The sequence below is a fragment of the Carettochelys insculpta genome, chromosome 1 (genome assembly GCF_033958435.1).
Source record: "Carettochelys insculpta isolate YL-2023 chromosome 1, ASM3395843v1, whole genome shotgun sequence".
NCBI lineage: Eukaryota > Metazoa > Chordata > Testudines > Carettochelyidae > Carettochelys > Carettochelys insculpta.
In genome coordinates, this window is record NC_134137.1 from 312,296,001 (window position 1) to 312,314,554 (window position 18,554).

The 18,554-nt window shown below is 43.2% G+C and overlaps 1 protein-coding gene across 1 annotated transcript in view; it reads right to left on the reverse strand.

Moving 5' to 3' along the window:
- The window catches only part of RAP1B (RAP1B, member of RAS oncogene family), a 102,377-nt gene that overhangs the window by 29,039 nt on the left and 54,784 nt on the right, over positions 1 to 18,554 (reverse strand). The window contains exons 3-4 of the mRNA XM_075013306.1: positions 7,858 to 7,926; positions 3,711 to 3,767 (exon numbers count right to left, since the gene is read on the reverse strand). Of these exons, the coding sequence (XP_074869407.1) occupies positions 3,711 to 3,767; positions 7,858 to 7,926 (126 nt within the window). The remainder of the gene's footprint in view (positions 1 to 3,710; positions 3,768 to 7,857; positions 7,927 to 18,554) is intronic.

The window sequence follows — 18,554 nt, forward strand, 5'->3', positions numbered from 1 at the left end:
AAAATATGAATATATACATGAGGGGACAATTTCATATTCTTGCCTCAGGCACAAAATTAGCTAGTTACAGCACTGCCTTCATCCCCCTTAGTTTTGAACTGCCTTGGGTTACACCAAGTCTACCTGAATTGTCAAAAAGAAACCGTCTGGAGAAGGTTGGAAACGGAAGAAACAGTTACTTCATTCAGGTAGATGCAGGGGCAGCAAAAAGGATAGGAAGATGGGTCACATTTTTAAGCATGGAGAGTTTTGACTTTTTCCCAGAGAATGAAAATTTAAAAAAAAAAAAAACAACTCAGGGAACAGATGAAAAGAATAATGAAAATAATGAAGAGAAACTCCCTTTAGGAGTTTTCCCCTATTTCTTAAAATCTTATTTAAAGAGAAGAGAGCCATGAAGCAGGACTTGAAAATAAATTCCACTTTCTTCTGTATTCCAAAGGTCTTCTTCAAAGTTGTCTTATTTCAATCCATTTGTTTTCTAACCATTCTTCATGTGACTCAACATCTGTGCCTCTGAATTCTCCATGCATTTTCCTTAAAAAACAAAAAGGGGATTGTTTAAAGGTTCAAGAGCTACCTTTGAAGCTGGGAATACCCAGAGCCACCACCAGTTTTCTCCATCACCAAAAAGTCCAATGGGCAGCGGGGGGGGGGGGAGAAGAGAGAAATCTCTTTGGCATTTTTAAATTTTTATATAACTGCCACCCCCAACCCTAAGTGTTCTGTGTTCTGGCTGACAGCATTTTTTTTTTTTTGCACTGCCTCCTTTGTTTTGTATGCTTTCCCTTATTCTGAGAGTCTTGGGCAATATAGGTTGCAAAATACTCAATTTCGGACCTGCATCTTATCTGGTCTTTAGAAAACTATTGCTGGATTCCTCTTTTGGCAGTCACTCAATGAGTAGGATGTCTTCATGTCACTCGCCTTTTTGTGAGTTTGTTGACAGCTGATCAGCCCAATTCTGGAGCCACAGGTCTTACAATAGAAGAGACAGGTGTTGGTAGCTGTTGGAGGGGCCCAAGGCAGGGCAGTTTTGCTGCTCTTTTCTTTTTCATCTCTCCTCATCTGCACTGTGATGGGACCTCTCAAATTGTGCCACCCTCACATGGATTATGGCTCTCCACTAGGAATGATCCTGGACAAGGTTCTTCCAAGCGTCAACACCAATGCTGCATGTCCTTATGCCACTTCCTCTGGCCCCCACTGTTCCGCCAACTCAGAAAATCTGTTTTGGGAGGCCCTGATTGGACATCTTAACCATGTGACCAGTCCAACAAAGTTGTTGGTGAATGATAATGGCTTCAATGCTGCTCATGTTTGACTCTTCCAGGACACCAGGTGTTCGTTTGCCTATCCTCCCAAGAGATATTTAGCATTTTCCCGAAGCAGCCTTGATGATATTGTGCAAGTGCCTTCAAATGACACTTGCATATGTCCAAGTTTCACATGCATACAGTGACACAGGAATAACCACTGTGTGGTCTACAAGGAGTTTTGCCTTGGCATACATGTTCCAGCTTTCGAAGATGCTTTGTCTCAGGTGGGCAAAAGAACTTGCACAGCTCAGGCAGTGCTGGATTTGTGTGTCACTGTCAACTTAAGCAGAAAGAGGACTTCCAAGGTATGGGAAACGCAACACCTTTTCCAGCAGTTCTCTGTTAACTTCAATAGAAGATAGAAGAGACTGGCCCTTGGTAAGGGTTGGTGAAGCACCCTGGTCCTTCTGGTGTTCAGTGCAAGGCCGGGATTCTCACAGGCTTTGGTGAAGTCACTTAAAATGGTCCAGAAAGCGGCATTTTTCAACTACAATAAAGTATCCCGTTTCCTGCTTAGGTTGACTCACATAACACAGCACAACTTAGGCTTCTTCCCCCACACCAGGGATTACAATGGTACAAGATGTGGTCAAACTCAGAACAGCTTGCTTTGTTTATTACATGGCACTGCATTTGATTATCCCATTACCTGTAGATTCTCATAAAGAGCCCTTTTACATTGTAATTCACAACTGAGTATTTAAGGAGGTAACCATTTAACTTGAGTAGAAACCACACACACCACAGCAGAGAAATTTAAACAAAAGGTAAGGATTTACTACATACAATACACATTGTATCAATAATGTACAATCTACCAAAAACATTATGACTGGCATTACCATGAGCTACTAGGATGAGATGTCCAGCCTTTTTTCCATGGGGGGGGGCGGGGGAGGCTTTTTTTTTTTTTTTAATAAAAACATGTTCCGGGGCCTGTACATAAAATAGCCCTACACCATCTCCAAACTTAAACCCCCCACAGCCCCAACCCTCCCCCGCAACAGGCTGAAAGACTAGGATTCAATTTAATTGGTTTAATGGCCAAATCCCTCCTGCCAGCCTTTAAAATCAATTAAACTGAGTTCTACTCCAGTATTTTTCAACTTTTTTTGTTTTGTTTTTTTTTATAATGTATCCCCTCTTCCAAAAAAATTTTAAACTACCCAGTGCCCACAATTTCAGACACAAAATCCCTAATCCCCCCAAACACTCCTCTCCAGAGCCAGGCTCCCTGCTTTAAACCAATCCCCCCTTCCACGCCCCAGAGCCAGGCACCCTAAGCAACCTGAATGTGGCGACTTACCAGAGCCACTGCCACTTCAGGAGCAGTAGGTGCTGTGCAAGCCAGGGCCTGAGCCATGTCAGCACTGGGGCTCGAGCCAGGGCCTGTACAAGCTGCACCAGCTGGAGCATTGCCCTGTGCAAGCTGTGCTGGCTGGAGCCAGGAGCCTCGTCAGAAAAATGGTGGTGCTGCTCCTGTTGGCACAGGCTGGATAAAAAGGCTGGACACCCCTGTACTAGGAGCTAGATGATATGAACAAGATGGTAAGTTCTCTTTTGAAGGGTGTAAAGATGATGCAGTGAAGGAAGCAGAAGGACATATGGCACGAATTCTGGACAGAGTTCGTATATTGTGCAATATTAAAAGCTTTTGTAAATAAAGGGAAAACATCAATGGATGGATATAGTAAAGACTCAAAAGATGAAAAGCGTGGGGAAAATGTTAACTATATTCAGCAGAGCAAAAATGAAATTTAAGATAACTAAAAAATTTAAGGGGAATAACATTCTGAATGAGTAGTGCTGAAAAATGAAAGCAAAAGAAGGCCATTGCAATTGTGTGAAGCTTCTGCCTTTTCATATCATCCTGTTAAAAACATTACCTGTTTTGGAAAAAATGCAAATCAATCTATCATTTCATATGTTTAAGGAGAACTTTGCTGCTAGTTCTTAGGGAAGCATTACTGGACCAGTGTGCTGCTGTTGGAGAGAGGGTCTCTTCAAAGGATCTCAATCCAAAAATCCATTTGTCAACGAGACTCCATTAACAAACTGCTTTTGGATGAGGCTTTAAAGGTGAAAGTCACTATGGAGGATCAGCATAAAACCTGTATCAAGCCCCCACTTAAGCCCAACTTTGACTAACAAAGAGACAAATAAAACAAGATATAAGGAATGTCACAAGAGAACTCATGGTTACCATCTTTTAGGCTAAATTTAAGACTGCTACATAAATGCAAACGTGAATACAAACGTGGTCAGTGTTGTGAAGAGGGTGATTAAAAAACTAGTGTACCACTGATTAACTGTTTCACTTTTCTACTTTGGAATTATTTTTCAAATTGCTCAAGCATTATACACATACAGCAGCTGATTAGTTTTACATACCGTTCCTGCGGTGTCTAGGATTTCAAGCATACACTGTTGTGCATCTACTTCAACTTGCTGCCAAAAAAACAAAGATCAGGTTAAATATTTTCTTCAATACAAGAAACACAAACAGGCAGAGGATATCCCTTTCAGTAATATTGTAATGCACAAGACAAAGGGAGAATAAGATCCTGGTTTCAAAATGTTCATGTGGGTACTTTGAAAGCAGGAGACAAGGGTTAATGTTTTTAGAAGGCCCTAAGTGATTTAGCAGCCCAAGTCACTTGAAAGAGTACTTAGGGAGTTCTGAAAACATTACCCATATACATGCACTTTTATATTCTACATATGTATTGTAAATCCTCACAGTCTACCATCAGCAGAGAACACAGCTAGGTTATACTTGGCTCACTGGGCACTCTTGGGCAAGCACGTACACTTGATTTGTCAGGAAAAGCACAGATCAAAAGCTATAAAGTTGCTTATTTAAAGGGCAATTTGCATCAGTGGAGGTGAGAGTAGATTGCATTACAGAAATATCACTTAACGGCTTTCTCTAAGAGTCAATAATACGACAGCATCTCTCTTCAAGGTGTATAGATCCACCTCATCTGTCACGCCACTCATGAAAGAGGAATTGGAGAATTGCTTTGCAAATTGATAGGGAACTCACAAAGTTTGTTTTGTTGTAAGTTTAAGTCTATTTTCTGAAGCCATTTAAAAACAGAGGAAGACTGCTCTTTCACATTTCCTTCCTTCATTTTCTTCTCCCTTTTAACAAAAAGCTTCTTCAGTAGCCATTGTTGTTACGCAGAAGGGCTACAAAGGGATGCTTTTATGGGGTATATGCAACACCATTTCCTTTATAAGGCATGTTGGCTGGAAATCTCAAGTCAACAGTATGTTGAAATAATTTAGATATTGTACTCACTGAAAAATAGATTTAAAAAGCAGTTTACTCGAAACAGATTAGATGGAATTTCTTTTATTTAACATTTGTTAAAATTTAATAGTATGTGTACACAACTATACCAACTGCCCAAACAATGTTTCTAAAGCACAGAAACCACAATGTGAGAATATCATTGCTATTTCCCTTGCTTGGGGAAGTGTATCAATATTGTTCGGACTAAGTATGACTTCCAGAATCAGATCAATTCAGAAAGCAAGAAAGCCAGGGGTTTCCCTAGTCATCTCAGGACCAAATGTAGTCATACAGATGTCAATTTTTTATTTTGAAACCTATCTGAAAGCCAAGATTAATTTATTTCTTGAGAACGTGATCTTTTTCATACTTTGTAAAAACAGCTAGTGGCTTTAGTTTCTTTTAAATGCTGATCTAATATTTGGAAATGTCAAGCCTACCATGATCTATGAACAATTTAAATACATGTAGTAAACATTTTGCCACTTTCATAAGACTTCATACCGGTTTTTTGCATTGTTTACTGCAGGTGCTTTGAAGTGGTGAGGGTCCAAAAGTATCTAGACAGGACCTGAAATTCTAGGCCCTTAATGTCAAGGTTGTAACTACTGGCTCAAGAGAGGCTTATACCATGTTGAACACTAGACACCAACCCCACCCTTCTAGATAGCTTCCAGCAAGAACCAAATCCTATTCCACTCCACGTCTCCCATGTAGAAATTAAGGAAAACAGATGCTTTGTAGTTTAAGTAAAATAATGAAGATTTAGAAGCCATGGAAAGACTTTGAAAATATAGGAGAAAAAATTAACATGACCTAGAGTTAGAATGAACATGGCATCTACAACAAGACATCTTTCTCCACAAAGTTTAGATTGTGGTTAATGAGAAAAGGATTTCTGGGTACAGCCTCTAAATTACAGATGAAGTTACAAATGGTTTCTAACCAACAAAGAACTTTTTGCATACTAATGTTATCTGCAAGAGGACCAAGTCCTAGAATTGTCTACTCAACAGGAAAAGGGCACAATACCAAAACTGCCTCTTACCTGAAGTTATCAGCTCAATGACATTACTTATTTGTTAAAAGATATTTTAAAAAAACAAAGCAGGAGTGTAGAACTTTTTTGGGGTCATAGCCATTGACCCGTGTGAGGACAGGTGAGGCCCAAGGTTCAGGGCATACTCTAACAGCTGTATTAACTCAGGGCAGACAGAGTCCATGGGCCAGAGGAAGCCCATAGCTTGCCTTGACGTGGCCCAGAAGGCTTGTGGCTTTTCCCTTCCTGCCTGGCTGGAGCACCAATGCAGACTCATCCTGCTGCGGAGAGATGCTGGGGAACTGCCTCATGCACTGGATCCAGGCTACAGAGCTCCCCCTCCTTTCTTAAAGGGTTCATTGTTAGCACCTTCCTTAACTAGTTGGAGTGAGCCAACACTGGTTTAAACTAGGTGGCCAATTAACAGCTGTTAACCCATGCAATTAATGCAGGTCAACACAGCATTAAAATATTAATGCACATTAATCACAATTGAATTGGCAGCCCTATTCATGACTTTGTCCAAACTTCCCTTCAGTGGCACCTTGAATCCCTAGTTGCCTGCCCATGGCTCCCACTTCCTCCCCACAAGCTGGCAACCCGATGGTGGCAGGAGCATGGAGCAGGAAGCTGTGGCTGCAGCCAGCCAGCCCAAGCATGCCCTAGCACTTCATACCATGGTGTCAGGCTGGCAGGCAGTGGCCATACTGCTGCAGATCTGCCTGGGAGGGGATGGGTGGAGGACAATCTCCAGCCCCGCACCACCTCATGCCACGGCTCTAAAGTAGGGCTCCGGCCATGGCCCTTTCCCACTGGGTTTAGCCATTTGAGTGCACTGGTGTGAGCCTGCAGCTGGTTCCCAGGACCCACAAGTCCAGGGGCAAGCTGGTCAGATGGGGAGGACTCAGGGGAGCTTAAGGGTTAGAAGTCTGACTCCAGGCTCACCAGCTTTGTCAGTCCCCAAGAACTTTGGCACACAGAGGCAGACCCCTTAGGGAAGCTTAGGGCCCCCCAGGGTTCCACAGGCCACAGCCTGGCAAAAGGGTGCAGACATACAAGGGTCCACTCACCCAACATGGGCAGCGCATCTTGAATCAGGCTTGCCCATGGAGCAGGGGAAGGTCTAACCCATCAACCCATCCTGACAGGAGACTGACAGGCAGGAAATAAGGTGACCCTGATAACCTGGGGCGGGGGGGAAGAGAGCTGCCCAAAGGACCCATGCGGTCTGGGTCCCTCTGCCACCCCAGCGATTTGTTAAGCAGAGGGCTCATTTGGTGGGGGGCGGGGGGTTGAGGATCACACCATGACCATTTGGGGGATTTTGATTTATCAGCCAGATTTGAGGCAGGAGAAAATGGTGTGAAGTGTCAGAACTATGTACCAAAAGTGCACGTGTACCCGCCATGCAACCTGCTGGGTGGGGACTGGCCCTTCTGTGCACATTGCTATATAGCGTATCTGCATGTTCACGACAGTCCCCGAGTGTTGCTATGTACAGCGTCACTATATTGGGGGGGGGGCTATACCCTCATTGTATGTGCACCTACATTGTTACACACTGTGTGCGTGTTCTGTTTGTGCTGCTGTACACCATTTGCATGTTTGTGGTGTTACACACTTTTCTGTGTTTGTGTTGCAGATAGTAGTATTGTTTAAGAGATAAAAACAGGTTTTTTAAAGTCGCTTGACAACCCTAGTTTAAACACCTCACGTCTGGGCCATTTGAAAATATCTTGATCGAGTATTTATAACTGTTACTGTAACAGTTCTTACTCTTCTACCATTCAGACTTTGAATTTTGTGAAGGAACTTACGGCCAAATTAGAAGTGTCATGATACCCTGCATAAATATCAAACTTCCAACACCCCAAACGTCAACACCGATTTTATATAGACAGTAAAACAATTAAGCTTAAATTGCAATATTCCATTACCTAAATAGGTAGGATCTTGAAAATGTGGTTCTGTCCTCAGCACAAACCACACTGATCATCACGCATTTTGGTTCTTTGAATCACAAATCTACTTCACAGATGTCAAATGAATTGCTGATGTTAGATGTGTTGTTATACTCTTACCATTCTGATTTTGTGGTCAAGTACTTGCTAATTTTTTAAAACTCATTTTCATTTTAGAGTTTCATAAATTGCCTTAAAAGTCTGTACTGTTATGGTGGTATTGTATATTCACAGCATTACCTTTCTGTAGGAGTCTTCTATCGTAGGATCGTATTTTTCAACAAATATTCCTTGAACAAATTGTACAGTCTGCAACACAAAAAAAAGTTCTTATACAACTTTTTGTATATTTTGACATTATGTGATCATTTTAAACACAGTACAATTCTCAGTGAACACACAATTGACAAAAGCATGTTCCTGTATTTACTGAAGGTAGATCTGTCTAGATATAAAGTACCTGATTACATATAGCAGGTAGCCATTTCCTCCAAACTGCAAACAAAATACAGCAGAGCTACACCTTCTAATACTTACTTGCACTCATCCACCGAAGTTAGGATGGAAATGACATTTTATAAATATGACTATCTATAGCAAATGAAAGATGACAACGTTTATCTGAAAGATTAACATTACTATGAATAGTTATAATAGTTATTTTACATACTATGGGGGTGGAAAAAAACAAAAGCAGACCTGCAGCACTTTAAAGACTAACAAAATATTCTATTAGTTCATAATTAATACTATTAATACTTTTGTTAGTCTTTAGAGTGCTATGGGACTCCTTTTATGGGTTTTGTGAAGATACAGATTAACATGGCTACCTCCCTGTGACTATTCACCCCAGGGAAAAAGTTAGCTTAATATATACATACACATGTTGTGCAGTTAAATGGCTTTCAAAACAAAATCTGAGGGCTGTTATGTACTGTTCAGAAATCTATTTTATTAATTATATTCAAAATGTGCATCCTAGACTACTAAATGGCTGTTAGCATTTTCTAGAATACTGAACTTCAAAACCAATTCCTGCTCTTTCTGCCTTTCAGGAAGAGGAAAAATTTTTCTGTAAGACAGGGAGGCAGAATTCCAGAAGCTTATGCAGGATATCCTATATAGCATGGGTCTGACAGAGTGTCTGTATACAGCAGGGATGCAGGCATACTTTCAAGATTAGCAGATCTCTGACAAAAAAAGATCCCAAGATTAAGAACATGGGGGTTACCACACAGAGCTGCAATACCAATGGAAGAAAATTTCATATAGTTTCTTCCTAGTGTTTTTTGCACACCACTTCTACTGGCACTTAAGGATCCCAAATGGGATTAAAGCTCCCATTGTACTAGATCAGTCGTTCCCAAACTTTTTGGCACCACGCCCCCCCCCCACTTTACCATCATCCAACACTCCATTTTAACAAAAAATTCAATTTATAAAAGTTTACATAAAACAAACTTTGTATAAAATTTTATTTAAAGTTAAAAATAAGTACAAATAGTTTTTCTTGGACCAAAAATTTAATGAAAATGTAATTTAACATCTATGCATGGGAAAAGAATTACTAACTTGAGGTTCGCAGATGATATAGTTATTACTGAGGAAAATAAAGAGAAGGCAACAAAAACGGTGAAGGTGCTAAATGAGGAAGGGAAGCTGTACAGACTGATTATGAACATGGATAAAACAAACAGTATTTGGAGATAAAAAATAGGAAGACAGATCAGCATAGAAGGGATTGAACTTGAGAATGTAGAAAAGTTCACATACCTGAGAAGCAATATAACATACGATCTAGACAGTAAGAATGAAATAACGACTAGAATAGCAAAAGCAAGAGAGTGTTCGAAGGTGATGGATAAGATCTGGGAAAGCAAAGTGATTAGCTTAGGAACAAAGCTGAGAATACTGAAAACATTCATTCAACAGCATGTTGTAGGGATGTGAGACATGGATGTTTGACGAGAAGGATAACTGGCATTTGAGAGGAGTTATAGAAAGATCACGAAAACAGGACGGATGCAGAAAGTCACCAACTAGGAATAGGAAGATACAGCCGAAAGAGCAGCGACTGCAGAAGGTTATACAATGGAAGTTACAGCCATTCAGGCATATTTGCAGACTGAATGAGGAACGACAAATCAAGACCCTGGTATTCAGCATAACAGACTATTTGAATAGGAGAGGCAGACCCCCACAGAGAATGGGTAGATGATATAAAAGATTGGTGCGGCGCCAGTCTACAGAAACTAAGTCACTCCGCAATGGACAGGGAAAAGATAGAAAGAAATATTGAGAGGCATCAGACACCACCAGGCACTGAGCCCATGATGGTGGTCGTTGTTGTAACATCAGTAATAGCAGAAACAAGTTTAATTTGAAGGATGATGCTGCTGCACTCTCTCAAGTTGAGAAATCCTAGGTTTGAAAGATGAAAGTGCGCAATGCAAATTGCTGGACATCCAGTCAATTTGTTTCATTTTTAATGTGACTAAACTTGAAAACCTTTTTTCCACAGAAGTACATTGATGAAAAAAAAATGGAAGAATACATAGCCCTTCTCCAAGTTTTGAGTACATTGGAAAATATTTTATCCAAAATTTCTCCAAGCTTGAGTTTTTGAAGTTTTTGCACTTGAATCTCTTTTTATTTCAAGTGCTTGTTCTTGCAACACTTCTGGCAATGACTCGACATCAAAACACTGAATGGATTGCATACTAATTTATAAATAGGGCTGCCAGAAAAGTTGTCTGGAACATAGCTGATGAATTTAGTCAGCAAGGCTGTTCAGATGAAACACAGTTTTGTTCTTCATAACCTCTCTACAAAGTTCTTGGAAGCCTTCATTTTCAGCAAGTAATCAAAACGTTGGAAAAGACACAAAGTTAGGAATCTGAGCATGTGTTTCCAAAGCAGGATTTTTTTCCATAAATGCTTTGATGGCATTGTGATGTGCAATGTTTGCAGCATTGTTTCCTTACAGCTTCAAAATTTAGATTGGTCAAGGATTCAAAAATGTCCACGACGTATGTCAGTGAGACTTGAAACGACTGGTGTGTAAACGCAAGAGAAGTCTGTTTTCTGTTGCTTAAGGAAAATTTCCTTAGTCTTTCAGTTTCAATAATCTCCAAAGTGTGTTCCCTTTGGAAAGCCATCATACCTCCATGTGCAACAAGAGGTTTATGATCTGCTCCCAAATCCGCATAAAGAGCTGCAGGAAGTCTTTATTTAAAGTGTTTTTCTTCACAAAATTGAATTTGGCTATCAAAGCTGTCAGCAGGGACAGGAAGAAAGTGGTTTTCAGGGCACCAACAAATGGCTATATCATCAGGAAAATTTTGAAAGAGTCCTTGTAGCTATTGACAGAAAGGTCACATGTCAAAGAATGGTAGAAATTTTGCGTTTTAGACAGTATATGGCTGCTAAATTAAAAAAATACAACTGCCAGCATAATGATGATCATTTCATAATCTACTCTTCTAGCACATTTATCTTTTAAGAGGAAGACAAAAGTATATTTCCAGCATTATCTGTAGCAAGTTCCACAACTTCAGTAACAGGCTAACTAAGTCAAATATAATGAAAATCAACATCCCACAAGAACACTCTCACCACCAAGATCCATCATTTAATGTTTATTACATAAACAACCATTTAACCAAACTTTACTATTCAGTTTATATGCTACATTCTATGACTCGTGTAGTGTCAAAAGCCTCATCCTAAGTACCTTGTACTTAAATACCCTTCTAAAACTGCCTCTTTGAATAGCAGGATCCCTATGTACATTGGTATTCAGGTAAAGCCTACCCATAATGAATAGACTTCTGCTCTAAGTGCCTTAGCTCCTTATCAAAGGGCCTTGGTTTGTACCAGGAATTATAGGCAACACCAGGCCAAAACTACAAAGCATCTGGGCTAGGAGAAGGGGCAAAAGAGCTTCATTTGTTACTTTGGCTTTTGCTCCTGGACAGTCAGTCCGTCAATCTCTTTGGTCTTAGTCTGCAGAGAGTAGATTTGTCCTTTGGCTAGTAGAAGCCTAGTACATTTTCCAATATCTATGAGCATGCGTGCACGCACACACCCCTCCACCTGCCCCCACCCCTCCACGCAAAGGACAGAGAAAAGTAAAATATGTTCGGCTTTATGGAACATCATGGGACAGCCCTGGAAAAGATGTATCATGATCTACCCAAGAAATGACAACTAAAGGTCTATTCAATCAGCGCAAGGGATGCACTAAGTACGACTAATCAAGAGTTGAAAGATATACTGTTCAGGATGACTGCACCTATACACCCCTCTTCCCTACCATCACAATCTACTACTCCTAGAGTGTCTAGTCAGGTCTCCAACCATTATCTTGTCCCATGGCCAGAAAACTTGTCCCAGTCTATTTGACATTTTTTTTTTTTTTTTTTTTTTTAAAAAAAGAAAATTATTTATTTGTTCGTGAAAAAAGGCTGAACAGCTCTCTGCCTTATTCTGATATCTCCAGCAAACCAGGCTGCCTAATAGCCAGCACATGGACGTATGGCTCTGTGCCCAAGGTATGAACATATTAGCCACAATTACAAGTTCCCACATAAGGTGAAAAGATTACAAAGTAAATCACTCACTGTCTCACACACGTCTCTCACCACTGTTATGAGGCCGTAGCAGGCCAAAGTCTTTTCAGCCTTTTGTCAGGGTGCCCCCAACTAAAAGTGGGTCCTGTTTGCTGCATCAAAAAAGAAGGCACAGTTTAAATACTGCCTTTTTGTGCCAAAAAGTAGTAGTTCTGTTGGTTGCTGGAAAAAAAATTTTAATCAGCACAAGTAAGCCTCCCTCAGGGGATAATGGCTCTTCTGGAGGGGTTTAACACGAGTCACTCAGGTTATAGTTACCTTCCACTGTTCCTATTTCCCAATCAATCAATCAGTGGCAACCCTCCCTCATGGACTCATATATGATCTGGGCCTACTATGACATATAACCCATCATAAATTTAACACAGTATGTTGCTTCAAAGCAATATCTGCCACAAGGCTGCAAATACTGTAAAGTGAATATTTTTCATAAAGTTTCACCAGTATTCAATGAATTTATGTAAACATAACCGAGGTTTTCTCCAACCTTCTCTGGAGCCAATTTTCTTCCCCCAGTTTTCCTCAAGGATTAATTCTAAGTCTGACTTCCTGCATCCTTGTCTCCATTATATTATCTTATTGTCTTTTACCTTCAGCATCCTATGCTCTTCCCAAGCTCATCTACATGCTTTGCTCACTAATTTTGAGAGCCACGTAACTCACAGGAAACTGTAGATTCTGCAACAGCTTCATTGAAAATTAAAAAGCCAATGTACCAATCTTATTACTCATTTTCATAAAGTTTAACAACTTTGGCAGACAATGGACAGGATGCTGCATACACAATTTATTTCCTTGGAGGAGAAATTTATCTTTCACTAAATTTGGCAAACACTGTGTGCACTTCAGGGTGGACTTTTTTATTTTTTTAACACACTATCAAAACACCTGCCTCAAAGCATGCAGTAACAACTTCAGCCAAGTTTTTGTATGTATGTTCTCAGTTTTGACTTGTTCACAAGATGCAGCCACCACGTATTACTCAGAACGTGAATATAAATGACATGCGTGTTCTCCCTAACAAGAAAGGGGTGACATGTAAAACAATCCAGCAGACAGGAACCTGTAGTTCTACTCTGGCTTTTACTGATCCTCTCCTCTTTTTAACAGTTTCTCCATCCATAAAATGGGATAACGGTGTCTACCCACCTCTGCAGAGTACAGATGTGAAGAAGTGCAAAGTAAGATCCAAATATTTTTCAGAAAGTGATTTTGAGTGGCACAGTGAGAGGACAAAACTGCCTAACAAGCACTTGCTGTCGAAGAGTAATCTACTAATGGTCAGCAACTCCAGAAAACAGATCCATCCACCCTTCCTTCAGCTGTGCAAAAGTAGAATCCCTCACATGTGAGCTGAGTTACACAGAGGAGAATCCATGCCTTTTGATGCTTTGTGACAACATTAAGGAGTGGAGGTGATCCTCCCTGTAGTTTTCTGGCAATCAGAAGCCAGTGATAGCTGAGGACTAAGTAGAGACAGGACATGGGTGGAGGGGGAAAGGAGAAAAAGGTGTGTCTGTAATGATAATCTTGAACCACTGTAGGGAAAGTAGCAGGCCTCCTTCTGAACGTGTCCGTGTGGATCCTACTGTAGATGGACTAAAGCAGAATCCTGCTCAGGATGGCCGCCGGGATGAGTGCCAGCTGTGTCAGTCAAAAAATGATTTCAGAACTGCTCTCCTGAGCTTAGCTGCCAGATTTGGTCAAGTCCCAAGCATAAGGTTCGATAGCGAGTTACTCAAGGCCAAGGAGAGAGTTTTACAGATTTCCATCAGCACATGTCTGAAGCAGGAGAAGGATGCCACATGAGCTTTGGTGGAGTAAGCCTGAACGTGTGGTGGGACAGACGTAGCAGACAGTTGGTAATTTGAGATATGTGTTTGTGAAAAGATGGCCTGATGCATAGAACACATGCCTACAGCCAGAAACCCCTGGCCTGGCAAAATCCACTGTACAGATTCAGACTGACAGTACGGAACTTCAACAGTCCAAGGTGTAGGTCAATGACCAGATCACCCAACTCAGGCATCCATGAGTCAGAGTTATGGAACATTTTACAGTAGGAGTTCGGAATTCCCGACCCCCAGTCTGGATCCAGGCTCTGAGGCTTGGGACTCCTCTCTCCAGCATCTGGCCCACTGCAGGGTGGGTTGTGTGGAGCTCAGAGCCTGGCAGGCCAGAGTCAGGCAAGCCAAGGTTGGATCTAGCCCATGGGCTCTGCCTGGTGGGGACTTGGAAGCAGCTCTGCGAGCTGCCTTCCCCCCTCCTATTCTGACTGGCCACAACTGCTGCAAATCTGAGCAGCAGAGAGCAGTAACCTAGAGTGGCACCAGGACATGGAGCCACTTGTGGCCCAAGGGAGCTGTGCCAGGTAAGTGCCCTCCCATTGCCCAGACCTGGCACCTGCAATTTGCTCACGTAACCCCATTCCCATCCAGCTCACCCACCCCCCAGCCCACTTCTGTACCATTCCAAATTCTCCAGCCCCCCCAAGTCTGCTACTGCACCCTCCGCTCCCTGACCCCACACCCCAAGCCCATTTCTAGCAGCCCCCTTCTCATACTGAACCCCTTATATTTTTAGCCCTGCCCCAGAGCCTAGGGGAGCCCATAAGTTCTACTAGCCCTGGCACGGGGAATGAGGGGAGAGACTTGTTTTTCCAGAGACCACATCAGTTAATTTTGTTTTTTTTGCTTCACTAGTGAGGCTCCTGACTGATTTTTCTGGGGGCCAGTACCCACACCCCCAAAAAGGCTCCCCCACCCTTTGTCTAGAGGAAGGCCAAGCCTATTTAGTCCACTGTTCTAGCTGATGAGCTATCAGTCCTGTCTGACACTTCCATTGTAGTTCCTAAAGTGTCAGCAGTGAGTGTGATCCAAAGCAGCAAATATGAAACACAAATACATGGTCAATATTCCTAATCACAAAGTGGAAAAATAATGCATGCATATCAATGGATGATCACATTAGTAAACCATAACCTTTCCAATGGTACCCATGCAAATTATCTTGCATAAAGCATCTCTCAGTTATGGCACATTCATATCAATCATATTTTCATAAAAACATGGATTATGTTACAATGCGTATGCTTCGTTGCCTACTGCCAGTCAGAATCTGCATGGCAGATTTCTGAAATCAGGCAGTAAGACTATGTAGATTAGCCTGATGGCTTAGAGCTTCAAGACACTGATTTGGAGCACAAGTTGCACCTCCTAAAACTGGCACACTCTGGTGCAGTAACATCCCTCGTCTGGAATGCTTTGAAGTTCTCTGCGAAGAGAGGCCTTCCCCTTTTGACCTGGGAGCGAGAGACACTAGAAGCCTGTCCGTTTTCCGGAAGGACTTAGTTCTGTCGATGTAGAAGGCCAACGCCCTTCTCACGTCTAGGAGATGTAGGCGCGCCACCTTGCTGGAGCTGTGAGGCTTCGGGTAAAACGATGGTAAAACTATTGGTTCGTTAAGATGGAACTCCGAAGAAACTTTTGGAACGAAGGCTGGTGTAACCGTAGGGTTACCGCCTCCTTTGAGAATACTGTGCAGGGTGGCGTTGCCATCACTGCTGCGAGCTCACTCACCCTACAGGCTGACGTAATCGCAAGGAGGAAGGTTGTTTTCATCATAAGGAGCTGGAGGGGTACCGTGGCTAAAGGTTCGAAGGATGGTCCCGATAGCATGCTGAGCACCAAGTCCAAACTCCACGACGGAAGAAGCAGTTTTCGAGGGGGGTTAAGGTTTACCAGCCCCTTCAAGAACCTTGTGACGATAGGGTGGGCGAATACAGTGGGCCCGTCCTCTGTATGCCGAAAAGCTGATATAGGAGCGAGGTGGACCTTTAGCAAGGATAGAGAAAGCCCGTCTCGTTGGAGATCCAATAGGTATTCTAGTATTACAGTTACAGGAACCTCAAGGGGAGCTAACTGCTTGGTGGAACACCAGGCTGTAAATCAAGTCCATTTCTGTCTAAGTCCTCCTGGTGGAGGTCCTTCGGCTACACTCCAGGACTTGTTGTACTCCCTCCATACACATGCTCTCTAAGGCGCTGAGCCATGGATTAACCATGCTTGTAGGCACAGACCCTGTGGGTGCGGGTGCACTATGGACCCCTGAGCCTGCGTGAGTAACTCCTGTGCCACCCGTAGGGGAAGTGGTGGACGATCCGACATGAGCAGAAGCAAGGGAAACCATTGTTGCCGGTCCCAAGTTGGGACTATGAGTATCATGCGAGCTCTCTCCCTTCTGGCTTTCTACAGAACCTTGTGGATAAGCATTGTGGGGGGAAAACGCGTAGAGTAGAGGGCCCTTCCATGAAATCATGAATGCGTCCCCCAGGGACCCCCGCCCTATTCCTGCTCTGGAGCAGTACTGGGGGCACTTGTTGTACTGGGTGGCAAACAAATTGACTTGGGGAAACCCCGATGTACAAAATATGCACCGTAGCAGGTCGGAGCGGATCTGCCATTCGTGCGTGAGTGCGAAACGCCTGCTCAGCTGATCTGCTTTCATGTTGTGAGCACCCAGCAAGTACGAGGCTTTCAACGTTATATTGTTGGCAATGCACCAGTTCCACAATTGGACTGCTTCCGCACATAACGCACAGGATCGTGCCCCTCCTTGTCGATTGATGTAGAACATAGTGGAGGTATTGTCGGTATTGATCCCGACTACTTTGCCATGCAGGTAATCTCGAAAATGTCTGCACGCGTTGAACACTGCTCTGAGCTCCAGTATGTTTATGTGCAGTGTCTGTTCCGCAGGGGACCATAGCCCTTGCGTCACCTTGCTGCCAATGTGCGCTCCCCATCCTATGTGGGAGGCGTCGGTAGTAAGAAAAATAGAAATTTGTGGTTGGTGAAAAGGCACCCCCACTAGAAGATTCTTGGGATTTTTCCACCACACTAGGGATCTGCGCACCTCTGTCATGGGCGACACTACCTTGTGGACAGTGTGGGATGCCGGTTTGTAAACACTCGCCAGCCAATGCTGCAGGCTTCGCATGTGTAACCTGGCATTCTGTACCACAAAACATTGCTGCCGCCATGTACCCCAACAGCTGCAGGCACGTTAGGACCGGCACTGTGGGGCTGTACATCATGACTTGCACCAGTGAGCTGATGGCAAGGAAGCGGGTGTCAGGCAGGTATACTCTTGGTGTGATAGAGTTTATGCGTGCCCCTATGAACTCTATATCTTGTGTGGGTTTGGTCTCTGACTTTGCGAGGTTGATAACCAGGCCTAGCGAAGTAAACGTGTCTGCAGTGACGCGTATCATGCGTAAGACCTCTGCCTTTGAGGACCCTTTCAGCAGACAGTCGTCCAGATATGGGAAAATAAACACCCCGTCTGTGCAGGTAAGCTGATATCACTGCCAGGGTTTTGGTAAAGACTCTGGGAGCCGAGGATAGGCCGAACGGAAGAACCCTGTACTGGAAACGTTCCCTGCCGACCACGAAGCAGAGGAAGCGTCTGTGTGCTGGGTGGATTGTTATATGAAAGTAAGCATCTTGTAAGTCGAGAGCTGCAAACCAGTCTCCATCGTCCAGTGCCGTAAGTATGGAGGCAACTGTGATCATCCGAAAGCGTTGCTTGTGCAAGTAAGGGTTGAGGCCCCGTACATCCAAGATCGGCCTCCAGCCTCCTATTTTTTCTCTGTTAGGAAGTAGCGTGAATAAAAACCTTTCCCCTGGAATTGCTCCGGCACTCTTTCCACCACCCCTGTGAACATAAGGTGATCCACCTCCTGCTTGAGCCTCGCCTCGTGGGCGGCATCTTCGGTGGAAGTGACTGGAAAGGGATCGTGTAACCCGCGGCTATAGTCTCTAGCACCCATTTGTCTGTGGTGATCTTTTGCCATTGGGAGTGGAACGATTTGAGGCCATGATGGAACATGAGATGAGTGGCATTGAGTGAGGGTATTGATAGTGCAGCCGCCGACATACCCAAACTTGTTGTCTCTGGGCCTGCCCTGAGGGTGTACGGCTTTGTTGAGAACGTCACCTGGGAGTCCTGTACTGCTGCTGATGTTGATGGCACCCTTGGTCGTAGCCTCGCTGATATTGAGCATGCGGTGGTTGGTAAGCGTAGCATCTTTGCTGAGGATAAAATTTCTTCTTCTTGTATGGGGGAGTATAAATACTCAAGGTTCTAAGTGTGGCCCTCGAGTCTTTGCTGGCGTGGAGGACCGAGTCGGTTGAGTCCGCAAACAGCTTTTCTTTATCAAAGGGAAGATCCACGATCTTCGCCTGCAGGTCCCTGGGGATACCAGACGTCTGGAGTCAGGATTCCCTATGCATTACCACTGCTGCA